This window comes from Erpetoichthys calabaricus, chromosome 11 (assembly GCF_900747795.2).
Source record: "Erpetoichthys calabaricus chromosome 11, fErpCal1.3, whole genome shotgun sequence".
Classification (NCBI taxonomy): Eukaryota; Metazoa; Chordata; class Cladistia; order Polypteriformes; family Polypteridae; genus Erpetoichthys; species Erpetoichthys calabaricus.
In genome coordinates, this window is record NC_041404.2 from 144,678,699 (window position 1) to 144,690,907 (window position 12,209).

The window sequence follows — 12,209 nt, forward strand, 5'->3', positions numbered from 1 at the left end:
TTGGGTTTGTATGTTTTTTTTATTTTTTAATAGTTTCACTGCAGTTATTTTTTACGATTACTAGCTATGATTCAGTCTGAACGTGTCTTGATTTGTTCTTTTTTAATTTCACCGGACAGCTCATTTTTTCCAATGTTTTGCTCCCTGATCACAAATATAACTTCAAATTGACTGTGTTACGCAGGAATCTGAAGAAACACGAAATCAGCTTTTATTGAATTATGTTTCATCGCTTAACCCTTAAACTGCCACATACTTGTGGTGGGGTTGGGGGTGGTTGGTTAATGTACCCCCAGACACCAAATACTTTTTTGCTGCACTTGTTAAGGAAACATCACAATTCACCAAGAAAAAGTGAAATTTTAATAGAACACATTTTTTTTTTCTCTTGCAAAGAGTATCACAATTACTGCAACACTGATTGTTTTACACACTGCCAATGAACTGTAAAAACTATAAAATAAAAAACTGCTGCAGCAATCTATTATTATATGTACAAGTTGCCGCTGACGCCATTGATGAAATTCAGTAAATCGCTGAGCCAACTGCGCTTGAACTGGCTGCACACAGAGGCCAACGCTCAATGTGCAGCGGCTCAATCCCAGGGACAGTGATGCTGCAGGGGGCGCCGGTGGTCACAAGCCGTCTGCTCAACGAATGGACGGCATGGACTGATCAGCTCCTGCGTGCTAGCAAATTGTACTGTTGAACCGACTGTGGCATTCAAAGATTGTACGTCGCCGAATATACTCGGCTCCAGTGTGCTGGCAAATTGCATTGGGAACCGAATATAGCCGGTTACGGCGGTTTAAGGGTTAATAATGCTGACTGTTTTGTCTTGGTGGAGTATTATATTGCTCTACTTTCCCCTTTTGTATTATTAATATGTAGCCTTTGTCAGAATGCCTCAAATCTCCCAGACTTACCACTGTTTATAAGGTATTGTACTTTATAACCTCTCCCCACCTTCCCTCCTACAACTATAACGTCAGGCAATTAGGTGTAGTAAAAGACAAGCAGGAGTTTAGTTACAATTTAAACAATGTATGATTGGTAATATTCATAAATAGTAATAATATGCAAAGTACATTTGAATATTGGCAACCATACAGCCTGATAAATGGTGATGTGTAGTTTCAGGCGGCACACAGACTTGTTAGTTACTTAAAATGTCTCTGGTTAAGGCATCATTGGTGGTCTGCTTTCTTCTGCATGCCTGTCTCAATATGGCTGCTGAGCTGCGCTCTTCATTGTGTTGCCCTTTTTCAGTTCATGGTGTGTGTGAGCTGCTCCTTCATCAGTTGGTAAGAGAGGTGAGGGAGTGAGCAAATTTATAGATGTTCTGTCCAACCCCTACAGCCAATAGGACACCATAGTACTTAAAGGCTTCTGATACAAGCCAGTTCCAAACAGCCATACTTCAGACCAATGGGGCAGAGAACATCTTCACACCTGCCATCCCCCAAAACCATATGTTTAAGGTAAAGCTTGGCAGTTAGGCAGCCTGGCCTTGTGTAGGACTTGAGAGACTTCACCAAACGTGTTTCAGGCACTTCCCCCAAATCCTGCCGTAAAATTCAGAGAGACTCAGTCCTGGTGTTTGTAAACATGAATGCTTTTCACTAATGTAGCAGTAAGATTACATTACTTTGCCTGAGTTACAAATAAAGACATACAAAATTTTTATCAACTTGTATGTAAAATCTCACGTCGCAACAGCTGACACAATGCCTTACTTCAGTTGCGCTCAAAATGTTTGCCTGCTGATTTTCATTTGTTCTCGGCATCTGATGCTTCTCGTTTCGGTGTCCCAACAATAGTCGTCCACTTGCCGTCATGCCGCTTTTGCATTATTGCAGTGTCCTTGTAAAACAGGATTAGCTGGGAAGAATCTTTGCCGACATGTTGCATTTCATGGCAAACCAGCTGGACTACTTTGGTGCTCTGTAGTTGCCAATAACATCCTTGAATGGCTTTCTTCTGACCCCACTAGCAGATCTTTGAACGGCTTGTCATTGATGATTTGTCTGATTTGTCATCCTGCAAAAAATCCTGCTTTGTTGTTGTAGGCTCCTAGGATGGCCCTGCTTTCCCTTTCAGAGTCTTTATTATGTACCCCTGAACAGAGTGCCCCAAGTCCTACCTACATGTAGGTCCATAAATATTTGGACAGAGACAACTTTTTTTCTAATTTTGGTTCTGTACATTACCACAATGAATTTGAAATGAAACAACTCAGATGCAGTTGAAGTGCAGACTTTCAGCTTTAATTCAGTGGGGTGAACAAAACTATTGCATAAAAATGTGAGGCAACTAAAGCATTTTTTTAACACAATCCCTTCATTTCAGGGGCTCAAAAAATAATTGGACAAATTAAATAACTGGAAATCAAATGTTCATTTCTAATACTTGGTTGAAAACCCTTTGCTGGCAATGACAGCGTGAAGTCTTGAACTCCTGGACATCACCAGATGTTGGGTTTCCTCCTTTTTAATTCTCTGCCAGGCCTTTACTGCAGCGGCTTTCAGTTGCTGTTTGTTTGTGGGCCTTTCTGTCTGAAGTTTAGTCTTCAACAAGTGAAATGCCTGCTCAATGGGGTTAACATCAGGTGACTGACTTGGCCATTCAAGAATTTTCCACTTCTTTGCTTTAATATACTCCTGGGTTGCTTTGGCTGTATGTTTTGGCTCATTGTCCAGCTGTATAATGAAACGCCGCCCAATCAATTTGACTGCATTTAGCTGGATTTGAGCAGACAGTATGTCTCTGAACACCTCAGAATTCATTCGGCTGCTTCTGTCCTGTGTCACATCATCAATAAACACTAGTGTCCCAGTGCTACTGGCAGCCATGAACGCCCAAGCCTTCACACTGCCTCCCTCCACCGTGTTTTACAGATGATGTGGTATGCTTTGGATAATGAGCTGTTCCACGCCTTCTCCATATTTTTTTCTTGCCATCATTCTGGTAGAGGTTGATCTTGGTTTCATCTGTCCAAAGAATGTTTCTCCAGAACTATGCTGGCTTTTTTAGATGTTCTTTAGCAAAGTCCAATCTTGCCTTTCTATTCTTGAGGCTTGTGAGTGGCTTGCACCTTTTAGTGCACCCTCTGTATTTACTTTCATGCAGTCTTCTCTTTATGGTAGACTTGGATATCGATACGCCCGCCTACCCCCTGGAGAGTGTTGTTCACTTGGTTGGCTGTTGTGAAGGGGTTTCTCTTCACCATGGAAATGATTCAGCGATCATCCACCACTGTTGTCTTCCGTGGACGTCCAGGTCTTTTTGCGTTGCTGAGTTCACCAGTGCTTGCTTTCTTTCTCAGGATGTACCAAACTGTAGATTTTGCCACTCGTAATATTGTAGCAATTTCTCGGATGGGTTTTTTCTGTTTTCGCAGCTTAAGGATGGCTTCTTTCACCTGCATGGAGAGCTCCTTTGACCGCATGTTGTCTGTTCACAGCAAAATCTTCCACATGCAAGCACCACACCTCAAATCAACTCCAGGCCTTTTATCTGCTTAACTGATAAGGACATAACGACGGACTTGCCCACACCTGCCCATGAAATAGCCTTTGAGTCAATTGTCCAATTACTTTTGAGCCCCTGAAATGAAGGGATTGTGTTGAAAAAATTCTTTAGTTGCCTCACATTTTTATGCAATCGTTTTGTTCACCCCACTGAATTAAAGCTGAAAGTCTGCACTTCAACTGCATCGGAGTTGTTTCATTAAAAATTCATTCATCTCAAGGATGATCAGGGGAAACAGGATGTACCTGAGCTCAATTTCGAGCTTCATGGCAAAGGCTGTGAATACTTACTGTATGTACATGTGCTTTCTCAGTTTTTTTATTTTTAATAAATTTGCAAAAACCTCAAGTAAACTTTTTTTCATGTTGTTATGATGGGGTGTTGTATGTAGAATTCTGAGGAAAAAAATAAATTCATTTTGGAATAAGGCTGTAACATAACAAAATGTGGAAAAAGTGATGCGCTGTGAATACTTTCCGGATGCACTGTAGCTGGATGCAGGGGAAAAACCTGGGGGTTGGTGGCAGAATTGACACTCCAGCCACCATAATAAAACTCACACTGTTCCATTCCATCTGAACTAGTATGATGCTGAGGTGTCACCCGTCACATGGCTGTACTCGGGTCCTAATCTGGGATCCTGAGTTGGATTGTCATGTGATGGGTGCGGCAATGCGCAGTCCTAGTGCGTTGATGGTTTTCTGGTCCGGCATCTTCTCTTCTCCAGCATGGTCTCTGGGAGGATCGAGAGATACGGCAGAATGGCATATGGACAGATGGGTACCCCAGAGACTTGGAGAGAGTAAGCCTATGGATCATCATTAATTTACAGGAATCCTTTGACTTGTTGACACCCCTCTTGAAATAATGGAGACGTATTGCATTGTGTCAGCTCCCTGTCAGGCAGACTCAGCCACAGTAGTCCAGCCCTTTTTGGGTTTTAATAGATTTGCAAAACTTTCTAAAAACCTGTATTCCATGATTATGGTTTATTGAGTGTAGACTGATGGGCAGAATTGCACCTTTATCCATTTAAAAGTAACTCTACAACACAATAAAGAGTACAGAAAGTGATGGAAGTCTGAATACTGGGTGTGAATTCACTGCATATCCTGCAGGGCCCATCCAAGTTAGTGTGCTCTAGCAGGCCTAGACGTCTGTACATCTATACTTAAAACCACCTTCTCACACGGCCATAAATAAACTACGCTTGGTGAATAAAAAATGATTTGTTTAAAGGAATGGTGTTAACTCATTTTATCGTGTTTTATTTCGCCCTCAGATGGGTGGTTGCGTGGCACCCTTCTTGGCTTCAGTGTTTTTCACCGCTCCATGCCTTTACCTCAGCGTGGACGACTGCTCAGTTTAGTATCATCGTGCTACTAAACCTACAGCAGTCTCATATGTTTGCTGCTCAACCTCTCCCTGCCTGCCGTAAAGAACATCAGATGCACGTTGTCATTGGTGGGTCACTTTTGTGAGGGCAGAGGACCATATGCCTGCTCTCGCATATCAGTTGGGTACAAAGCACCTTGTGGCTGACCTCATGACACACAGTTTTTTGTTTTTTTTTTATAATCAAATAGTAGGAATTTGAATTTTGATGTAGTTCAAGCAGTGGCACAGCATGTGACACTTCGTACTGGCGAGTTCCATTTGTAACCTGTGGCCGCCTTTACCTCAGCGTGAACCACTGCTCAGTTTAGTATCATCGTGCTACTAACCCTACAGCAGTCTCATAGGTTTGCTACTCAACCTCTCCCTGCCTCCTCCTTCCGTCTCCTCCACAGGATGTAGAGATTGATGTTGAGCTCGCCCCTGGCGATCAGAGCAGCACTTTGAAAACAAAGGAACAAGCCGAGAAGGATACTGGCAACCAACTACATATGCTGACCAACAAGCACGATAAATTCCTGGACTCGCTGAGGGAAGTTAAGGTCAGGCTGGTTCTATGTGGGGAGGGAGTAACAGACTGGGTGGGTGGTGGGCATTATGAGATTTTTCATCGTTGTCCCCTCTCTGTCCCAAGCAGACAGGAACGCTGCTCAATGCCTTTGTCCAGCTGTGCCACATTTCCACTCCTCTGGCAGAGAAGACCTGGATTCAGCTTTTTCCCCGACTCTGGAAAATTCTTTCTGACCGGCAGCAGCATGTGAGTCATTCAGACGGTTTACTTGGTATTGAACAATAAACATTTTACAAGCTGTTATACAAGGCCCCTTTCTGTTAGCCTCTGTTTTTGTACATTTTATACGACGAGAGGCCTGGGACCTTTTCAAATGAAGTGAACACCCTACACTTTTTTAATCATTTCTTTTAATGAGCAAAATTATCTATCACACCCTATGATGACAAGTCATCACTAACCAAACTTTCCATACTTGGTTGTAGCAGCACAACTAAACGCTTCCTCTAATTTGATAATCCGCCTTTCACAACTCTGAGGAGAACTTTTAGCCCACTCTCCTTGGCAGAACTGCTTTGATTCAGACACATGAATGTTTGCTAGCATGAACTTCTTATTTCAGATTATCATAAATGTATTATTTTCAAGTTATTAACTTCACATGTAGGTTTGCTAGCATGAACTTCTTATTTCAGATTATCATAAATGTATTATTTCAGGTTAATATTATTTTCAGGTTATTAACTTCACATGTAGGTTTGCTAGCATGAACTTCTTATTTCAGATTATCATAAATGTATTATTTCAGGTTAATATTATTTTCAGGTTATTAACTTCACATGAAGGTTTGCTAGCATGAACTTCTTATTTCAGGTCCTGACACAGCATCTCTGTTGGGTTCAAGCCAGGACAGCAAAACATTGCTTCAGTGTTTGGGCTCATAGCCCTGCTGCCTAACCCAATGACGCTTCAGCTTCAGGTCATGGACAGCTGCCTGGCGTCTAGATGCAGGCCTTGAGGGGGTACCCGGTGTATCCGCCTCTCTGTCCCAGGCTAAGGGGTGAGAAATGTGGTGATCTTTCGGGTCTTTAAGGTTTGCCCTGCAGTTCTAAATTACCTGGTGTTGAGACTTCAGCAGGTCTGTCTGCCTGTTCCATTGTCTCACAGGCCTATACTTAACATTGCTTACCCCTTCAATTAGAGCCCTAAGTTGACATCCACCCACTTGAACCACTGAGCTTAGAAAATGGTAAGAATATAGACCAAAGCAAAATTAAAATAGTTTAGGGTTATTTATTAAAGCACAGAAATAAAACACAAAGATAATGTGTAAGTAATCTCTCTCTTATATAAAAAAAAAACCTGGGACAAGACGTGACTTTTTCAGAGAGACACTTTCACGTCCCGTGAGACGAGACTTTGTGGCAAGAGATTTAACCACCCCTGGGGCCAGAAATAAAAGACAAAGAGTAGATGACAAAGTAGAACGTCATAAAAAGGTTCAAAAACGTTGGCGCGATACACATGCAGATCAAGTTACAGATAATGAAAGTAGTAAAATTCGAAAGTGTCAAAAAACAAATGATAGTAAAGATCGCATTAGTGCTAACAAACGGAAATTATTACTCGGTAAAATAACGGAACAGTGAAAAGAGATTGAATATATTGTTCGGATTTAAATTTTTAAGTCGGAGACATGTAGATCATCTAATTCGAGTTGCCGTCAGGGAAAAGTAGTGTTTCTTCCCGATGAAGAGGCGTATCCATGAGAATTAAGAGATTTGTTGTTTTGAGAAAGTGAAATCCACATACGCCAACAGCAGAGACGCAAAGTGGCTGGCGCATAGTGCAGGCAGGGGGGTTGGCGAATGAAGCCCCCAATAAAAAAATAATATTCTTACAGCAATTCGGCAGGCAGTGATGCAGATTGATACCTTCCTGCCTGTTTTCAAGATGTTCTGTGTATCTTTTTAAATTTCATTCCACTTCTTGCCTCAGATTGCTCTTGTCCTCCTGCTTTGTTCTTAACTTGTTTTGTCCCACGCTGGTCTTTCCCTTCTGAGATAGTGTAATACTGTAACATTTCTTTTTATACATATCTTGACAGTCCACTACGCACACAATTAAAATTTTAATTTTCTTTCATAGTTAATATGCACTTATTTCTTATTATATGTATTATAAGCTTAAGGGCCCATTTACACCTAAGCTTTTTAGGGCTTAGATCTGAACGCTGCTAAAACGCTTGTAAAGTCATTTGCCATTATTTTCAGTTACACCGTTCACACCTAAGCGTTTTAGCGAGCGGATTAGAAGAGCAGAACATACGTATGTTTATTGCAATTCTGACTGAACTTTTCAGAGAAACTGGGAAATAACACTCTTGATCAAGTAGGGAAATGCTGCCAAACTGACCAAATGACCAACGAGTCGATATTGTAAAGTGCGTTGACGTGACTGACATATTACACCTCTGTATTTTTAGATCCCTTTTAAGATGGCAATGCTGTGTATTTGCACTGAAGGACTTTTTCGGTTGTTCTTCACTTTATATCGACTACATACTGTCACTTCTTAGGGGACTGAGCAATGGGTTGGGATTATTTCAGCTGAGCTTCACTCCGTCATCCCCTCTGTGCTGGCAGCCCATTAACCAACCAGCGAGGCACTTTGTCCAGTTTTTGTATGGAGTGGGTACACATACATAAAACATAATGTGTTTTTGCCAGCATGAAAGGGCAGTTTGCAGCCGTGTCCGGCTCTCCTAACGTAATCGGAGCAGTTGACTGCACTCATATTGCAATAAGGGACACCTAGTGAAAATGAAGTGTGCTTTTGTTAACCACAAACTGCTCAAGTCATCTGTGATGCCAAGATGAGACTGACAAACGTCATGACTCAGTGGCCTGGGTCAACCCGTGGTTCGTTTATTTTGAGGCAAACTTACTTTGTCAGATGTGGCAGTGCTGTACGTGGTAGTTGGCTTGTTGGTAAGGTAACTGACTGAACTCTTGGTTTTTCATATGGCCAGTGCTATTCATTGTAACATCAATCATGTCATTACATGTGCCAGGTAATGGCTACCTGCTCAGATGCTGGCACCTCACACCTTTCCCTGTGACTCCATTTTATGCAAATATAAGTAAAGCATTTGTGTATTCTAAAATGACATACACAAGGAACACAGCTGCCATTTAGGTACTTAAAACCTTCACAGTGACAGTCGAGATAATGCTGACCCTGCCATTAGTGATCTGGTCCTGGCACACGGGCTTCACGGCACCTGATTAGTCTGCTCTCAGTTTGGAAGTGGTCTGCTCTTGTTGCTTTTCATTTGCGGTGTTAGCTTCATTGCCGCTTCTTTGCTCTTTTTACGTCTCAGCATTAGTTTTATAAGGTTTCATTACAGTTAATGTGAAACAAAGCAGTCAAGCATACAAAATGTAATGCCATGTTTCTTATCAAATTCAGCAATGTGGGCTTTTCTGAAGATAATCTGAAAACCATGATATTAAAAATAAAAGGTGACAGTAGAGCGCCATGACACTTCTGACTGTTAACCGTTCACTGGTTACGAGTGATTTGGTGTCTAAAATGCCTTGTCTTTGTGTTTTTCTCACGGTTTCCACTTTTCTTCTGTGGTCAGGTCCTCATTTGACCCTCCTACACTTGAGATCTCAGCTTCATGCCTTTTATATTTTTATTTATTTATTTATTTATTTTTATTCCTCCCTGCAGGCCCTGTCAGGAGAGATCAGCCCATTCCTGTGTAGCGGTAGCCATCAGGCGCAACGTGACTGCCAGCCCAGTGCACTTAACTGCTTTGTGGAGGCCATGTCTCAGTGTGTGTCACCCATCCCCATCAGACCTTGCGTTCTCAAGTACCTGGGCAAGACGCACAACCTTTGGTTCCGCACTACCCTTATGCTTGAGCAGCAAGCCTTTGAGAAGGGCCTGAGCCTTCCCATTAAGCCCAAGCAGACGGCCGAACTCTACGAACAGGAGAGTATTACCTTACCCCAGCAGGTGAGCTGAGCTGAGCAGGTGTCACACATGTGCTGCCCTTCTTCCTCTTCCCTGGCCATGCCAGCCCTGCCGTGTTTTTTCATGGGGTCCTTAACCATTGAGCTCTTGTTTTCTCCTTGTAGGAGATCCTAGATTCATTAGCGGAACTCTACTCCCTGCTTCAAGAAGAAGACATGTGGGCAGGTTTGTGGCAGAAGCGCTGCAAGTTTCCAGAAACCTCGACCGCTATTGCGTATGAGCAGCATGGGTTCTTTGAGCAGGTGAGAAGGTGCTATGTACTGTTGGGCTGGGTTGAAGCCAGAGTGTACGGTCTAACGGGGTTTAACTGGTAAGCTGTGATAGCAGGCATGTGCCAAGGTCCCATTTTTCACGGCCCTGCATTTGTGTTTCTGAAGGCCCAAGAGAGTTATGAGAAGGCCATGGAAAAGGCACGGAAGGAACATGAACGAAATAACATCTCTCCAGCAGTCTTCCCGGAATATCAGCTATGGGAGGACCACTGGGTGCGGTGAGTAGGGGAGGGGCAGCAGAAGCTTGGGGTCTTCCCAGCTTTGGAATCTGTTTGAATGTTTATAGATGATGCTGCCAAAAGCATTGGCACCCTTCCACTGTTTAAAAAAGAATCGCAATTCTTCCATGAAATAAGTTGAAATTGACAAGTAATTGGCATCCACGGTTCTTTATTCCATACTCCACAGATCAGACACTTTGCTTTTGATGTAGGGAAAAAAAAATTAATTAAACCAATTAAAATGCCATGGATAAAATTCTCAGGAGCCCTTAGAAATAAAAAGGACATAACTGGATTGTGGTGATATCTCATGGAGACTGAAGTCATACGTAGGTGTCTTCAATCTTATAACCCAGGGATTCTTAACCTTTTTTAAGTCACGGACCCCTTTAAGAATCTGATGAAAGCTATGGAAACCCTTCCCCAAAAACATTCACATTAACACAACTTTGCATGCAATGAATATAATGTACCTTATTTATCGAGATTTGATTGTCTCCTACATATATGACATACACAAAATATTCAACTTTAAAGTAAACACTCCTTGTTTAATACAAAAAGTAATGGCCACTCATTATAATTATGAAATACAATCCTCTTGTACAAATTAAAACAGATCTACTACTACATTGTCTACTACCATTACTACAACTACATTTACTCTCTCGTTATCTGCTTTATTTCAATGAGAAGGTTGTTCTTGTTTTCCTTGAATAAGAATATGAAACTGTGGAGTGGTCTTCAACAAGGTGACACGCATATCATCTTTGACATCCAATCTATTTTGACTTTGCGTTTTGGTTCATTACTATCTGACCCTCACTGACCCCCTGAAACCCATCCATGGATCTCGTAGGGGTCCACGGACCTCAGGTTAAGAACCCCTGTTCTAATCAGTCACTCAGCCTGTTTGAATGGAGCAAAGTCCAGGCGTGTGTGTTTCTCCTTGTCTTCTTAGAGAGTCAAGATGCGGGGTGTTGGCAGTCAAAAGGCCCATTGCGGCACACCTTGTGTGATTTTGTGCTATACCAAAATAAATTGTATTGTATCACACTCAACATGGACAAAAGAAGGACAAGCAGAGAGTTATCTAAGGAGGAAAGACTGAAGGTAACGGCCAAGCTTGGTCAAGGTAAAGGCAGCAAGACCACCTTCACGTTCCTGTGACTATGATAGCTAATACTACCAAGAAGCTTAAGGTCCATAGGACCATAGCCCGTCTCCCAGGACAGAGCCACAAGAGGAAAACTGACTGAAAGATTGTTGGATTGGAGGAAAACAAACCAAAGTAATTATCAAGACTCCCGTCCAAGATCGAGATTGAGATGTCTCTACCATCTGCTGCTGCTATCTGGATGAAAGTGGATTCCATGGTAGAAGACTCCACTGAAATTCATATTGACAAGCCACAGTCCTTCTGGGTAAACAGAACTTTATGTTAAGTCACAGCAAGTATTTGTCCACAGAACACAAACAATGCTTGAAAGGAAAAAAAGAGGAGGCTCATTAATGTTATTGAGTTGCTGTGCAGCCCCTGGCACCAGGTGCCATAAATCTGTGCAGGGCACAATGAAATCAGAAGATTATACGGGCATTCTGGAGTGATACCTACTGCCCAGTGTCAGAATGGTGCGGCTCCTTTTGCAGATTATGGGTCCTCCAACAGGGTAAGGGCCCAAAACTTACATCTGAGAGCACCTAGGAAATACTGGAATGTTCTGGAAGTGGCCTGCTATGAGTCTTGATTTGAATCTTATTGGGACATCTACGGAAAGGTTGGGCGAAGGAACCCACCAAACTGAAGAGAACCGGAGCAGGTTGCTCAAGAAGAGTGGGCCACATACCCCAGTTGAGAGGTGCAGAAGTCTCCTTCAGAAGCACAGAAAGTGTAGGATTGCAGTTACTGCTTTAAAAGACCCTCGGCTAAAGAGCTTTAGGTTTAAGGGTCCCACCACTTTTGTTCATGCCATTTTCATGTTTTATTTTTACTTTCTCGCATACAAAGTATAGGGAAAGTATTGTAATCATCTGTAGATTCGATGTCGAGATTTTGATGAATCTCAACGTTTTAGACCTCCCTGACTTTTTCGTATATGAAGTATAGGGAAAGTATTGGAATCGTTCAAAAATTCCATTTGAGATTTTGATGAATCTCGATGTTTTAGACCTCCCTGAGTCCAAAAATACCATTTTTCGAATTATGTCTGTCTGTTGTGAGATACGCCTGAACAC

The 12,209-nt window shown here is 42.2% G+C and overlaps 1 protein-coding gene across 4 annotated transcripts in view; it reads left to right on the forward strand.

Moving 5' to 3' along the window:
- The window catches only part of trrap (transformation/transcription domain-associated protein), a 227,557-nt gene that overhangs the window by 172,806 nt on the left and 42,542 nt on the right, over positions 1-12,209 (forward strand). For all 4 annotated transcript variants that reach the window (XM_051933670.1, XM_051933671.1, XM_051933672.1 and 1 more), the window contains 5 exons: positions 5,322-5,468; positions 5,564-5,683; positions 9,176-9,463; positions 9,586-9,723; positions 9,859-9,971. In XM_051933670.1, coding sequence (XP_051789630.1) covers positions 5,322-5,468; positions 5,564-5,683; positions 9,176-9,463; positions 9,586-9,723; positions 9,859-9,971 — 806 coding nt within the window. The remainder of the gene's footprint in view (positions 1-5,321; positions 5,469-5,563; positions 5,684-9,175; positions 9,464-9,585; positions 9,724-9,858; positions 9,972-12,209) is intronic.